The sequence below is a fragment of the Phyllobates terribilis genome, unplaced genomic scaffold, assembly GCF_046119375.1.
Source record: "Phyllobates terribilis strain yellow unplaced genomic scaffold, ASM4611937v1 Scaffold_7__3_contigs__length_470593459, whole genome shotgun sequence".
Classification (NCBI taxonomy): domain Eukaryota; kingdom Metazoa; phylum Chordata; class Amphibia; order Anura; family Dendrobatidae; genus Phyllobates; species Phyllobates terribilis.
This window is the reverse complement of record NW_027362767.1, coordinates 301,448,133-301,463,961: the sequence shown is the minus strand read 5'-3', so window position 1 is coordinate 301,463,961 and position 15,829 is coordinate 301,448,133. Positions and strand designations below refer to the sequence as shown.

General features: G+C 43.7%; 1 protein-coding gene across 1 annotated transcript in view; it reads right to left on the bottom strand.

The window, feature by feature from the left end:
• CUL4B (cullin 4B) overlaps positions 1–10,759 on the bottom strand; it is a 45,584-nt gene extending 34,825 nt beyond the window's left edge. The window contains exons 1-3 of the mRNA XM_073641072.1: positions 10,578–10,759; positions 10,015–10,383; positions 3,842–3,957 (exon numbers count right to left, since the gene is read on the bottom strand). Coding sequence (XP_073497173.1) covers positions 3,842–3,957; positions 10,015–10,383; positions 10,578–10,629 — 537 coding nt within the window. The 5' untranslated portion in view covers positions 10,630–10,759. The remainder of the gene's footprint in view (positions 1–3,841; positions 3,958–10,014; positions 10,384–10,577) is intronic.
• Positions 10,760–15,829: the final 5,070 nt, after the last annotated feature.

Sequence of the window (15,829 nt, the reverse complement as noted above, 5' to 3'; positions counted from 1 at the left end):
CATTTTGTAAACTACACCTCTCAAGGAATTCATCTAGGGAAGTAGTGAGTATTTTTTAATTTTTAAATTTATACCATTGGGCAGTGAAAAAAGCATAATTATATTTTTACCACAAAAAAATGTTTTACCCTCAGATTTTACATTTTCACACAGGGCAATGGGTAAAAATGGTGCCGAAATGTGTCACACAATTTCTTCTAAAAGTGGCAATACCCCATATGTGGCTGTATCGTACCACTTAGCCATACGGTGAGATTTGAGGGGGAAGGAGCGCTATTTGACAATTGGAGAACAAATTATTGTAGAATAGGCATTTGGATTTGGGAGCACAAAATTTTCTGAATTTCTTTTGGGGGGCAAGGGCCATTTCGCTTTTCCAGAGCCTTTCTGCTACCAGTAACTTGGAAGTCCCTTATATTTTTAACAGATGATGGACCTGTGTGGGGACTAGCTTTTTTTGAGGACTGAGTTGAAGCCTTTATTGGGAACATTTTACGTAACATTTATCCGGCGCTCTAGGCTGAGCACTTACATCGGGGTTTCCATCTAAATTTCCAAGTGATGTAATTCAGATGAAACCCCTGCGGGATCCATTCACTGTAATGAGGCAGCAGAGTTACTCTGGACTCCGTCTGGCCTCTGTTTAGCGGTGTCCTTTTTTTCAGAAGTGCACAAAACTGTGGCCAACCGCACTTTTATGCACGCCTAAAACAAATGACACCGTGGGATCACAGGCCAGACGGCATCCACAGTGGCCTATATCTGCCTCATTACAGGGAATCTTCCGTCATGGGTTCCGGCTGAATCACATATTTCAGAGATTTACACGGAAACTCTGGTGCAAGTGTTCAGCGCAGAGCGCAGGATAAATGTGAGCAGAGCCTTACTGGGATCTTTGGGAGACATAATAAACAAATCAGTAGCAGGTGAAGAATTGGTTTTATTTATTTTTTAAGCCGTTCCTCGTGTGATATAACTGATTAGATTACTTTATTCTTCGGGTCGGTGCGATTACAGATATACCAGATTTATATCGGGTTTTTATGACTGACAGCTGTCACACACTAAAAGACGCTTTTTTTTGCAAAATCTAGTTTTTGCATCACCATATTTTGAGAGCTATAATTTTTCCATATTTCGGCTGACAGTCATGTGACGGCTTGTTTTTTGCGGGACGAATTGACATTTTTATTGGTACCATTTTTGGGTACGTGCCATTTTTTGATCGCTTTCTATTCCGTTTTTTGGGAGGTAAAATTAACAAAAACCAACAATTCAGGAATTGTTTTTTGAGGGTTTTTTATGCCGTTCTGCGTGTGGTAAAAGTGATCAGGCAGCGTTATTCTTCGGGTCAGTACGTTTACAGCGATACTACACTTACTGTATTTTTTTATGTTTTAGGGCTTTTACACAATAAAACAATTTTATAGAAAAAAATATTTTTTTTGCATTGCTTTATTCTGAGCGCTATAACTTTTTTATTTTTCGGCTGATGGAGCTGTATGGCGGCTTTTTTTTGCGGAACAAGATGACGTTTTCAGCGGTACCATTTTTATTTCTATTTTGATCGCATTTTTTTCCACTTTTTGTTTGGCGATATGATGAAAAAGCATATTTTTTTGCTCCGTTTTTTATTTATTTTTTTATTACGGTGTGCACAGAAGGAGTTAATTAGTGTGACAGTTTTATAGCTCGGGTTGTTTCGGACGCGGCAATACCAAATATGTGTACTTTTTTTGGTTTTGAAAAAATATACAGATTTATTGGTTTAATATTTTATTTATTTATTTTTATTTATTTTGTGTTTTTTTTTTTTTAACAGTTTAAAAACTTTTTTTTACATTTTTACTTAGTCCCTGTATGGGACATTAATTTTTATTTTTCTGATCACTGATCTCATGTAATGTAATAGACATGTATTACATTACATGAGATCTTCGCTGACTGTTTCACAGTCAGTCTCCTGCCTGGCTTCAGCTGCAGGCTGAGCCAGGCAGGACACCATATATGGCAGATCTGGAGGCGGTCATGTGACCTCCAGCTGCCATAGCAACCCCAGGTCCTGGAAGCTATCAGGGGTCGTCGGAGAGGTAAGTAAGACGACCCCCTCTCCTCCTATCTTCTATATGCCGCGATCACTATAGATCGCGGCATATAGAACATAGCAAAGGGTTAACATCACTGGGACCTGATCCAATCAGGTCCCGATGATGTCCCCTGTCAGAGCTAACGCTCTGCACCGGAATCGCAGCACTTGCAGGACCCTGAGGGTCCTGAGCGCTGCGAGACCACCCACCGTTTTTAAACGTCGGCGCTGCACAGAGCCCAGCTAGCGCCGATGTTTATCTACAGTGGGCGGTCGGGAACCGGTTAAAGTTGAAACATAAATGTATCAAATTAGTAAGGCCAAAGAATAGGGGATAGTTTTCAAATCGTTGGGACCCCCACTGATCGAGAATGGGGCTCTGAACTGCACCATTGCTCCATTCAATCTCTATGGTACGGCTTGAAAAAGCCAAGTGCTACTTTATCTGTGGCAATCACAGAGAGAATGAGTTCAGCGGAGGTGCACATACTCGACATCTGCTCCATTCAGACGCGGCACTTCAGAGCCCTTTTCTTGGGACCAGTGGGGGTCAGACCACCAGCAGTCAGGATGTTACCCTCTATCCAATAGATTGGAAATGATTTCCTTATTTGGCACAAACCTTTTCATTTTTTTCAACATTAACTCACAACGTTTCACGCAATAGTCTCTCTCCCTTACCCAACATTGGGAAGCGCAATAAATATGACTAAAAGGTTGTGTAGGAGTAATATGCAACAAATTTATCATTAAGGTAATTAAGCCAGCTTCACATCTGCCTATGTATCAGCCACTGATAAAGACCACATCTGGCTCAGCTACTAAAATAAGAAACTCCCCCAAAGCCCGCTGCCTTCACACACAGCACTGGCCACATACCAATACACAATGCAATCATTTAACGGGTTTTCCAGTTACAGCAAGTTATCACTTATCAGAGGGATAGTGATGCCACTGTTGGGATCCGCACCGATCAGTAAATTGAAGAATATTTATCTGCTATGGAAACTTTCATCCATGTTACAAATTGGAACGGCAAGGCAGATGCCCAAACGCCGCTGCGTTCATTCCCAATGAGGCTGGTGGAAAAAGCAGAGTGCAGTCCTTGACGCCCCATAGGGAATGAAAAGAGCGCAGGTCGAGCATGAGCACTGTCGTTTCATTCTACTGAGGATGAAGGTGCCCCATTCTGTCGATCGGTGCAGGCCCCCAGTGGTCGGACCGCCGCCCATCAACAAATTTTCCCCTATCCTGTGGATAGGGGATATAGGAGCTGTCTGATGAAAACAAGTTAAGTCCAGTACTTGGAAAGGTCACACTGTACCCCCAGGTCAAGTACCTCTAAATATGTAAAAAGAAGATGCTGTTTGGCAATAAGAGCTACACAAGACATTAGGATTAGTGATGATCGAGCATGCTCGTTGCTCGAGATATACGAGCATGCTCAGGCGAGCACCTATTATCTTCAGCGTGCTCGGGGGTTAAATTTTCGTCGCGCCGTTAACATGATTTGTGACTGTTTGACAGCTTTAATACATGTGAGGAATGCATAAGAAATAGACATTCCTCACATGTATTAAAGCTGTCAAACACTCACCAATCATGTTCACGGTGCGACGAAAACTTAACCCCTGAGCACGCTGAAGATAATAGGTGTTCGCCTGAGCATACTCAAATCTCGAGCAACGAGCATGCTCGATCATCACTAATTAGGACACAAGAGATCCCTCTGATTGTACAGTACGATCCACTCGCCTGGTATAATTCTTCTAAGTTGTACTTTATTGAAGTGCTATTTTCAATGGCATCAACTGCTTCTTTCAGCTTCTGCCAGGTTTCATCTGTGTAGTTTTCAGGCAATTTTGGTTTTTCTGCAAAGAGATGTAAGGAAATTAGAAATAAAAACGTTCACAAAGACTTTTCCACAATAAGATGGCAGGAATAATTAGTAGACAATGGGAGCTTGCAAAGTTCACAGATTAATGGGGAAACCTGGTGTTTGTTTCAGATTGTGTAAAACGTGACGGTGACCAAAACATGAAGCAGACATAATCACCAGTCACCAAGGGACATCACAAGCAGATACCTGAAGACTTCTGCCACGTTACGTGCCTGATGGATTAACAAAGGAAATGATAGGCCTGAAAGTCTATCATGTTCATGGTGTGACCCCTGACATGACATGGTGTGACCCCTGACATGACATGGTGTGACCCCTGATGGATTAACAAAGGAAATGATAGGCCTGAAAGTCTATCATGTTCATGGTGTGACCCCTGTCACTTCTTGCCTTAGGCAAAAAACAAGTGCAAGAAGGAAGAAAAGATGTATATGTGCATGAAGGGATAGAGAGGTAGCAATTAGAAGTCATGTTGCAAATATCTATCACTGGCTTTTTATAATAAACGCGCCATTATAGCTTTCATTGCCGAGATGCCAATGTTGCTAGTAGTAAAGGCCACGGAGTCTTCTACAGACTGTGGCAACACCAGCACTGGATTAAGGAGTTACCAGGGGCAAGAAGAGACCAGTAATGCTTTTTTTTGTGGTTTTAGAATATTTGCACTATTATTAATAATAAATAAAACACAAACAGAAAACAAACAAGGAAAACTGCTTAACTTGGGTGACTCCTATAAGGTATCTAGTGGATTTTCCATACTGACTCCATCTATCACATGCCATAGGTCAGATCACTGAACCAAATGTCTGGCCGACAGAACAGCAGTCTGAGTTAATGTGATAAAGCTGGGGTAGGATTTCGATCAATCACAAAGGGGCAGGGGTTTATTCTCCTCCCTCAATTGGGAACCCAGCAAAGTGAAACATGTTTGCGTATAGAGGGTCATTGTTAGCCCTGTGGTTCCATAGCATCCATTGCCCTCTGCAATTCCACTGCGGGGAGTCAGAGGAGTACCATAGGCAGATGTCTCCTTCTGTCACACTCCTTACATGCAGTGGTCACTATTGACTGGACATGTAAAGAGTTAAATGAGTCATGGTAAATTATAAATTCAGATTAACTCTTGTCTGGTTGTATAAATAACCCAAAATTATATGTGTAATGGTTTAAGTTTGGATTATAGCAAAGTTCAAGGATGCGTTTATGAGACCACGAGGAATGAATTTGTCACGGCTAACAGTAAATTAGATCTTGCATCACTGTGTTCTTTCAGCATCTTCCACTTGCTTTAAATTTGGGCTATATGAAGGCCCTTTTATAGGGACAGAAAACTGGAGGAGAGTTCATAAGAGTGCTTGTTCCCAATCATTGGCCCATGTAAGAATGCTGCCAATCACCAGCCAGCAAGAGTGAATAGAGCTGGAGTGACAGAAGCTTCAGATCTACACTAGCTCTTCAGCTTCATTTCCATATCAATTCAAACGCTTATTTCTCAGTAACAGAAGAAAGGATTGGCCATATAAAAGGTAATGCTGGACTTGTCTCTGAAAAAGCTACATGCTCATATACGTGAGTAATTTGGAAAAGGGGGTGTGCGAAATCCTGCTGACAGATTCCCTTTAATGATAAATATGATCCATGTTTAGAAACTTTTGTCCAACTTGTGCGTGTTGTTACACTTTAAGCTATGCTCCTTTTCCACCAAGCTGCACCGTTATAGGGAACCTGCCACCTCAGAAAATGTTATTTACCTGCAGATCTAGAATTAATCTGACAAAACAGTTTTGGATGAGGGAAGTGTGAGTGCTGCGGACGGGCTGCAAGACTAATAAGGTGTAAGTGTCATGCAAGCTTCCACAGACCCTGCGCCATATCACTGGAACGGTGCCAGTCCTGGAGGAGAGTATATGTTTTGGAAACGTCCCCTTTCATTTCACAGTCATGAACAGCTCATTTACATATAAGAAAATATGGATTTCTCTGGAATAAGACATCGAATCGCTGAATCAGGTTCCTATGACCTACATGCCCATATAGATGGCTCAGGAGGGTTGATCCTACTGACTGATTCCCTTTAACAATCACCTGGAAGTGCGGTCGGTCTGTCTAAACAGGCTATTAAAGGGGTTGTCCACTACTTTATATTACCCCCCCCAATGTACTCCCCGGGGGCCCCTAAGACTTTTTGTAAATACCTTGTGTTGCAGATAATGCCTGTGAGCGGCGCTATCACTGGCCGCTCACAGGCATCACGTGACCCCCGGCTGAAGCTGGCGCTGACATCCGCTGATGTCAAGATAAGTGCTGCCAGCAGCTAAGGGTCTTTTTCTTCCTGGTTCCACGGTGTTTGCCAGGTAGCGGACGGGGTTACCCCCCGCGTCACACTCGGCATCCACCGTGTGCTCTGCCTCTCACCCAGCATCGCGGGGTGGATGCTGGGTGGGACGCAGGAGGGGGGGGGGGGGTAGTAATCCCGCCCATAACCCAGCAGCCACCGCGGGGACCCCGGCGCTGAGTCACGCGATGCCTGTGAGCGGCGCTATCTGCAACCGAAGGTATTTACAAAAAGTCTTAGGGACCCCGGGGGGATACATTGGGGGGTAATCTAAAGTAGAGCACAACTTCTTTAAATGACCAATATATTAGGTGTCAGTAACAACCCATCCAATCCACACAGGCAGATAAATCAGACCATATAGATGTCCATAAATTATGTGTAATATGTGTAATAATGAAAAATTACATGGAAAAAGATTTAAACGCATGAAGAAAAAGGTGCAAAAAGCCATGACACCAGCTGATATCTATCCTTAATTAGAAAGCAATCCTGGCACAAATATCTGCTGGTCTAAAAAATGGTGTCTCTTTACCAAGGAGCCACACAGGAAACATTGCATGATCAGTAAAACCAGTGAGCTGTCTCAAGACCTTCACAACCTTATTGTTGCAAAACATGCTGATGGCATTGGTTACAAAAGAATTTCTAAACTACTAAAGGTTCCAGTGAGCGCAGTTGGGGTCATAATCCGGAAGTGGAAAGAACATAATTTCAACATAAACCGGCTATGACCAGGTGCTCCCTACAAGATTTCAGACAGGGAGTGAAAAGAATTATCATTAGAGTTGTCCAAGAGCCAAGGACCACCTGCGGAGAGCTACAGAAAGACCTGGAATTAGCAGGTACAATTGTTTAAAGGAAAACAATAAATAATGCACTCAACCTCCATGACCTGTATGCACTCTCACCACGCAAGACTCAATTGCTGAACAAAAAGCACGTTCAAGCGCATTTAAAGTTTGTTCAACATTTAGACAAGCCTGTGAAATACTGGAAGAATATAGTCTGGTCAGATGAGACCAAAATTGAACTCTTTGGATGCCATAATGCACACCATGTATGGAGGCCAAAAGGCACTGCATATCACCCACAAAAACACCATACCAACAATGAAGTTTGGAGATGGGAACATCAAGGTGTGGGGCTGGTTTTCAGCACACAGGACAGGAAAACGTCATATAATTTAAGGAAGGATAAATAGACAAATGTACTGAGACATTATTTAGAAAAATCTGCTTCCATCTACCAGGATGATGAAGCTGAAACGAGGGTGGACATTTCAGCAATACAATGATCTCAAACACACAGACAAGGAAACTCTCAATTGGTTTCAGAGAAAGAAAATAAAGCTGCTTGTATGGCCCAGCCAATCACCTGACCTGAATCCAATAGAAAATCTATGGAAGGAACTAAAGCTCAGAGTTCATAGAAGGAGTCCACTGGACCTTCTGGATTTGAAGAGTGTGTGTAAGAATGGGCCAAAAATCACTCAAGAAATGCCTGCAACTAGTTTCTCCATAAAAAAAGGCACTTGAAGATGTCATCACCTACAAAGGCTTTTGTATAAAGCATTAAATAAATTTCAGTCAGCGTGTTCAATACTTTTTCCCGGTGTCATTTCTCATTATTACACAATTTATGGACATCTATGGTTTGATTTCTTTGCCTGTGTGGACTGGATGGGTTGTTACCGACATCTGGTTAGAATTTCATTTCAAGGTCAGCACAAAGCTTGTAATGATGATTTGCATTCTTGGAATAGTCTTTATTAAACAGTGATATGAAGCAAGAAAAATAAAAAAAAAATCACTGTTCCAATACAGCTAAGCTGTTAGGTGTGTGAGTAAGGCTTAATGAGAAGAGTCATCATTGATTTTTTTTCCCACATTTGCAAAAATGGGCATTTATCATTAGTGTCTCACGCATCTGTTCTCATCTGTTTTTACCATCCGTTTCTCTTTTGTGCAAATAAACTCCGATGGAAGTTTCCCAAACTGATACTACCAACCAGTAAAACACAGACGGCACACGGATGCCATTAATGTGTACTGCTTTTTTTATTTTCACTGACCTATATTTACTTGAATGGTTGAGTTCTGTTCACAAAAAGGCACAAAGTAGGAGATGTGAAAAACTACATACAATGTGTGTCAGTGTAAAAAATGACAAACACAAAATCTAATAAAGCTGATCAAACATGTACAATGAATGCAGCTCTGAAGGAAAAAAAACTATTCAATTCAGCATCAGACAAAGAGAAGAAGTGCCGTTTATTTACAAAGTTCTGGTCACAAAGCGTTTTTGGCCTTAATATTTACGTGGTGAAAACATTTCCAAAATATCTGTTAAATGGAGACTGTGATAAATATCTAGCAGCGGCATCTGCCCTCCACAGACTGACGGCATCTGTTAAAAAGTTATCTGTATAAAAAGCGATTAAATGGCTCATGGGCGGCAAGATTAAAGGGGTTGTCCACTACTTTAAATGTTAACCGTAATAAGCTCAGAAAGGTGTAAGAAATAAAACATACACTCATTTACCAGACCGATGACGCTCCTTCGCTGATTAGCTGCAGCCTACACATTCTGCCCAAACAGGAAGAAACACTATTTGAAAAGAATATGAAGGCTGCAGCCGATCAAGCATCCGCTGATTAACTACAGAAGTCACGTGACGCCATCGTTCCCCCGCCAAATGATGATGACCCCAGGAGATCAGTGGGGGACAGAAGAATGAATGCAGGGGCGCGATAGGCCAGCATAGACCCCTGGGCCCATTAAGGATAACGTTTATAGCAATGGACAATTTCTACCATAGATGACTGACTGATGCCACATAATGGTTTTGGTCATCCATCATCTCATGTTAAAATGTTTCCTGCAGTTCACACTATTTTACTGGACAGTCAGAATGTCAGAGTTATTACACTATTCCATTATTTGCAGTATACCAGTCAGGCTGAAAGGACGCTGTTCTGGCCTCCTTCTGACTAATGGACACATTAACTGTGTGGATTCCTTAAAATATATTGAGAAAAAAAAAATGAAAGCTAAATGGGGGTCATCAAGCCTAAAATAGTGCTCTAAACCCCATGGATCTAGCATGAAAGCTGAGATCTGTGACTGACTGCAGTGGTTAGGTGACTGGGAAGTAATCAGACCTATCCGATCACGTCCTGTTCTAGTCACCTGACTGCTGCAATCAATAGCAGGACTCCTCAGTCAAGCAGCCAGGGAATGGGATGAGATGCTTTCTTGTCCGTGCACACACCACCAGAGCAGCCAGCGATGGATCCAGCGGGTGTACGTCCCTCCTGGAGCAGCGCTGTCCTACCAATACCAGCCCCCTGAGCCCCTATGGCCATATGGTATTGTTAGGTCACGTGACAGCCGCAGCCGTCATCATTCTGACAGTGCAGAAGTCGGCCCTGACAGTACAGTGAAGGCTGCGGATTAACAGCTGACAGCAATTGTCTGCAGCGGTCACAGCACTGACATGGCCCTGCACAGTGAACCAGTAGCAGACAACCCCTTTAAGCTATACCAAGCAGTTCAGACCTGCTCTGTTTAGAGGCTGGACGACTCTTCCCAGTATGATGTGACATGCCCTGAGGTAGGCGAGCAGTGCAGAAGCAGGCCCCACCAGAGGTGGGCTCCATCAGAGGCGGCCCCCCAGGGCCACTTTACCTTTGAAGTTCTTGATGACTAGCTTCTTGGCGGAGCCGGGCTTGCTGATGGCGAAGCTGGAGACCGGCGAGGCTTTGGTCAGCCCGTTGGCGTGATGCCCTGCGGCCACCGGAGAGATGAGCAGGCTTTTATTCCTGGTGGGCTGGGGGGTGGCCGAGGACGAGGACGGGGACTCCTCAGCCATCTTTACATCCAGTCCTAGGAAGTCCAGCGTGTCCTCGAAGCGCAGCTTCTTCTGGATGTGGTGGGAGTTCCTGGGAGGCGAGATGGGGTCGTAGTCGTCAGCGCTGCTGCCGGTGTTCAGCCGCCGCTTCTTGCTGGCTCCCTCTGCCTTCACCTCCTGACTGGGAGGGTTCGGGGACGACAAACCTGTGGGGAACATGAACACAGCAGACATAGGAGCGCGGCGGCCCGGAGCTCACACTGCTTGTTATTGTCACCACAGAGGCACCAACATGGCCTCACTTCCTCTCTCAAGGCATCTCGGGAAGAGCGGCCTCAGCACACTACCGGCGGCCGCGCACCCCCCGCCGGGACAGCAAGTGCCCGCTCCTCTCACCTACCGGAAGGGCTGGCGGCGAGGTCTTTCATACTGCCCGACCGTGCGGGCCTCATCCGTCGCCTTTCTCGAGCTGCCGATCTGATTGGTCCCGGCAAGGAGTTGGAGAACTGGGAGGGAGAGAGCAGGGACACAGGCGGACGGCCGGGGGCGGAGCCTCTCACAGGCACTTCGCTGCTCGGGTTATGACGTCACTGAGTCGGATGGAGCGCCGATTGGTGGAGCCACGTGATGTGAGGTCATCAGCGTGCAGGACAGCGTCTCCAGTCACCGGGAGAGAGCACAGCACAACACAGCACAGTACGGCACAGGACAATACAGTACAGCACAACACAGTACAATACAACACAGCACAGGACAATACAGTACAGCACAACACAGTACAATACAACACAGCACAGGACAATACAGTACAGCACAACACAGTACAATACAGTACAGCACAGCACAGTACAATACAACACAGCACAGGACAATACAGTACAGCACAACACAGTACAATACAACACAGCACAGGACAATACAGTACAGCACAACACAGTACAATACAGTACAGCACAACACAGTACAATACAACACAGCACAGGACAATACAACACAGCACAGTACAATACAGTACAGCACAACACAGTACAATACAACACAGCACAGGACAATACAGTACAGCACAACACAGTACAATACAACACAGCACAGTACAATACAGTACAGCACAACACAGTACAATACAACACAGCACAGTACAATACAGTACAGCACAACACAGTACAATACAGTACAGCACAGCACAGTACAATACAACACAGCACAGTACGGCACAGGACAATACAGTACAGCACAGGACAGTACAATACAGTACAGCACAGGACAATACAGTACAGCACAGGACAGTACAGTACAGTACAATACAATACAACACAGCACAGTACGGCACAGGACAATACAGTACAGCACAACACAGTACAATACAGCACAGGACAGTACAGTACAGTACAACACAGCACAGTACGACACAGGACAATACAGTACAGTACAGCACAACACAGTACAATACAGCACAGGACAGTACAGTACAGTACAGCACAACACAGTACAATACAGCGCAACACAGCACAGTACAATACAACACAGCACAGTACGGCACAGGACAACACAACACAATACAACACAGCACAGGACAACACAATACAACACAGCACAGGACAATACAACACAACACAATACAATACAGCACAGGACAATACAGTACAACACAATACAATACAACACAACACAGGACAATACAGTACAGCACAACACAGTACAATACAACACAGCACAGGACAATACAGTACAACACAATACAATACAACACAGGACAATACAGTACAGCACAACACAGTACAATGCAACAAAGCACAGTACAATACAGTACAGCACAGTACAATACAACACAGCACAGTACAACACTACAATACAGCACAACACAGTACAATACAACACAGCACAGGACAATACAGTACAGCACAGCACAGTACAATACAGCGCAACACAGCACAGTACAATACAACACAGCACAGTACGGCACAGGACAATACAGCACAGGACAACACAACACAATACAACACAGCACAGGACAACACAATACAACACAGCACAGTACAACACAGCACAGTACGACACAGGACAATACAGTACAGTACAGCACAACACAGTACAATACAGTACAGTACAGCACAACACAGTACAATACAACACAGTACAATACAGCGCAACACAGCACAGTACAATACAACACAGCACAGTACGGCACAGGACAACACAACACAATACAACACAGCACAGGACAACACAATACAACACAGCACAGGACAATACAACACAATACAATACAGCACAGGACAATACAGTACAACACAATACAATACAACACAACACAGGACAATACAGTACAGCACAACACAGTACAATACAACACAGCACAGGACAATACAGTACAACACAATACAATACAACACAGGACAATACAGTACAGCACAACACAGTACAATGCAACAAAGCACAGTACAATACAGTACAGCACAGTACAATACAACACAGCACAGTACAACACTACAATACAGCACAACACAGTACAATACAACACAGCACAGGACAATACAGTACAGCACAGCACAGTACAATACAGCGCAACACAGCACAGCACAGTACGGCACAGGACAATACAGCACAGGACAACACAACACAATACAACACAGCACAGGACAACACAATACAACACAGCACAGGACAATACAGCACAACACAATACAATACAACACAAAACAGCACAGGACAATACAGTACAACACAATACAATACAATACAACACAACACAGGACAATACAGTACAGCACAACACAGTACAATACAACACAGCACAGGACAATACAGTACAACACAATACAACACAACACAGCACAGGACAATACAGTACAGCACAACACAGTACAATGCAACAAAGCACAGTACAATACAGTACAACACAGCACAGTACAACACAGTACAATACAACACAGCACAGTACAACACTACAATACAGTACAGCACAGTACAACACAGTACGATACAACACAGCACAACACAGTACAATACAACACAGTACAGCATAGTACAATTCAACACAGCACAATACAATACAGCACAGTACAACACAGTACAATACAACACAGCACAGTACAACACAGTACAATACAACACAGCACAGTACAACACAGTACAATACAACACAGCACAGTACAACACAGTACAATACAACACAGTACAATACAGTACAGCACAGTACAACACAGCATAGTACAACACAGTACAATACAACACAGCACAGTACAACACAGTACAATACAACACAGCACAGTACAACACAGTACAATACAACACAGCACAGTACAACACAGTACAATACAACACAGTACAATACAGTACAGCACAGTACAACACAGTACAATGCAACACAGCATAGTACAACACAGTACAATACAACACAGCACAATACAGTACAGCACAGCACAATACAGTACAGCATAGTACAATACAACACAATACAACACAGCACAACACAGTACAGCATAGTACAATACAACACAGCACAGTACAATACAACACAGTACAATGCAACAAAGCTCAGTACAATACAGTACAGCACAACACAGTACAGCATAGTACAATACAACACAGCACAGTACAACACTGCAATACAGTACAGCACAGTACAACACAGTACAATACAACACAGCACAGTACAATACAGTACAGCACAACACAGTACAGCATAGTACAATACAACACAGCACAGTACAACACAGTACAATACAACACAGCACAGTACAACACAGTACAATACAACACAGCACAGTACAACACAGTACAATACAACACAGCACAGTACAACACAGCACAGTACAGCACAGTACAACACAGTACAATGCAACACAGCACAGTACAGTACAGCACAGTACAACACAGTACAGTACAGCACAGTACAACACAGTACAATACAGTACAGCACAGTACAGCACAGTACAATACAACACAGCTCAGTACAGCACAGTACAGAACTGCACAACACAGTACAATACAGTACAGTACACAGTATAATACAACACAGCACAGTACAATTCAGTACAATACAACACAGCACAGTACAATACAGTACAGTACAGCACAACACAGTACAATACAGCACAGTACAACACGGCACAACACAGTACAGCACGGTACAACACGGCACAACACAGTACAGCACAACACAGTACAGTACAGCACAACATAGTACAACACAGTACAATACAGCACAGTACAACACGACACAACACAATACAGCACAACACAGTACAACACAACACAGTACAATACAGCACAACACAGCACAGTACAGCGCAACACAGTACAGCATAGCACAACACAGTACAGCACAACACAGTACATCACAGTACAGCACAACAGAGTACAGCAAAACACAGTACATCACAGTACAGCAAAACACAGTACATCACAGTACAGCACAACACAGTACAGCACAACACAGTACATCACAGCACTGTACAGTACAGCACAGCACAGCACACTGCTGGGGAGACGGGAGCGCATCACGTGTGTGCCCTCACCCTCTGCTGTCACGTGATCCATCATCATGCTCTGTGCATGTACATTATCCGTGATGTGTCGTTGTATTATACAGTGCCGGTGTATTATACAGTGCCGGTGTATAATACAGTGCCAGTGTGTCATACTGTGCCAGTGTATTATACAGTGCCGGTGTGTCATACGGTGCCGGTGCATTATACAGTGCCGGCGTGTCATACAATGCCGATGTATTATACTGTGTCGGTGTATTATACAGTGCCGGCGTGTCTTACTCTGCCGGTGTGTTATATAGTTCAGGTGTATCGTACAGTGCCGGTGTGTCATACAGTGTGTCATACAGTGCTGGTGTATTATACTGTGTCAATGTGTCATACTCTGCTGGTGTATTGTACAGTGTCGGTGTGTTATACTGTGCCGGTGTGTCATACACTGCCGGTGTATTATACTATGCCGGTGTGTCATACAGTGCCGGTGTGTTATATAGTGCAGGTGTATCATACTGTGCCGGTGTGTCATACAGTGTCGATGTGTTTGTTATACAGTGCCGGTGTGTCATGCTGTTCCGGTGTGTCATGCTGTGCAGGTGTGTTATACTGTGGCTATGTGTCATACTGTGCCGCTGTGTTATACAGTGCCAGTGTATAGTGCGGGTGTTTTATGCTATTCAGGATTTGATTGCAGAAATTTCTGCAAAGTTTCTGCATCTCTTGGCAGGAAAAACGCTGCTTAAAAACGCGAGTTTTGCCGCTATTTTGATGCATTTTTACAGCAATGAATGCTTTTTGGAGCTAAATAAAGATATTTGAAAACAATACAACACAATACAATACAGCACAGGACAATACAGTACAACACAATACAATACAACACAACACAGGACAATACAGTACAGCACAACACAGTACAATACAACACAGCACAGGACAATACAGTACAACACAATACAATACAACACAGGACAATACAGTACAGCACAACACAGTACAATGCAACAAAGCACAGTACAATACAGTACAGCACAGTACAATACAACACAGCACAGTACAACACTACAATACAGCACAACACAGTACAATACAACACAGCACAGGACAATACAGTACAGCACAGCACAGTACAATACAGCGCAACACAGCACAGTACAATACAACA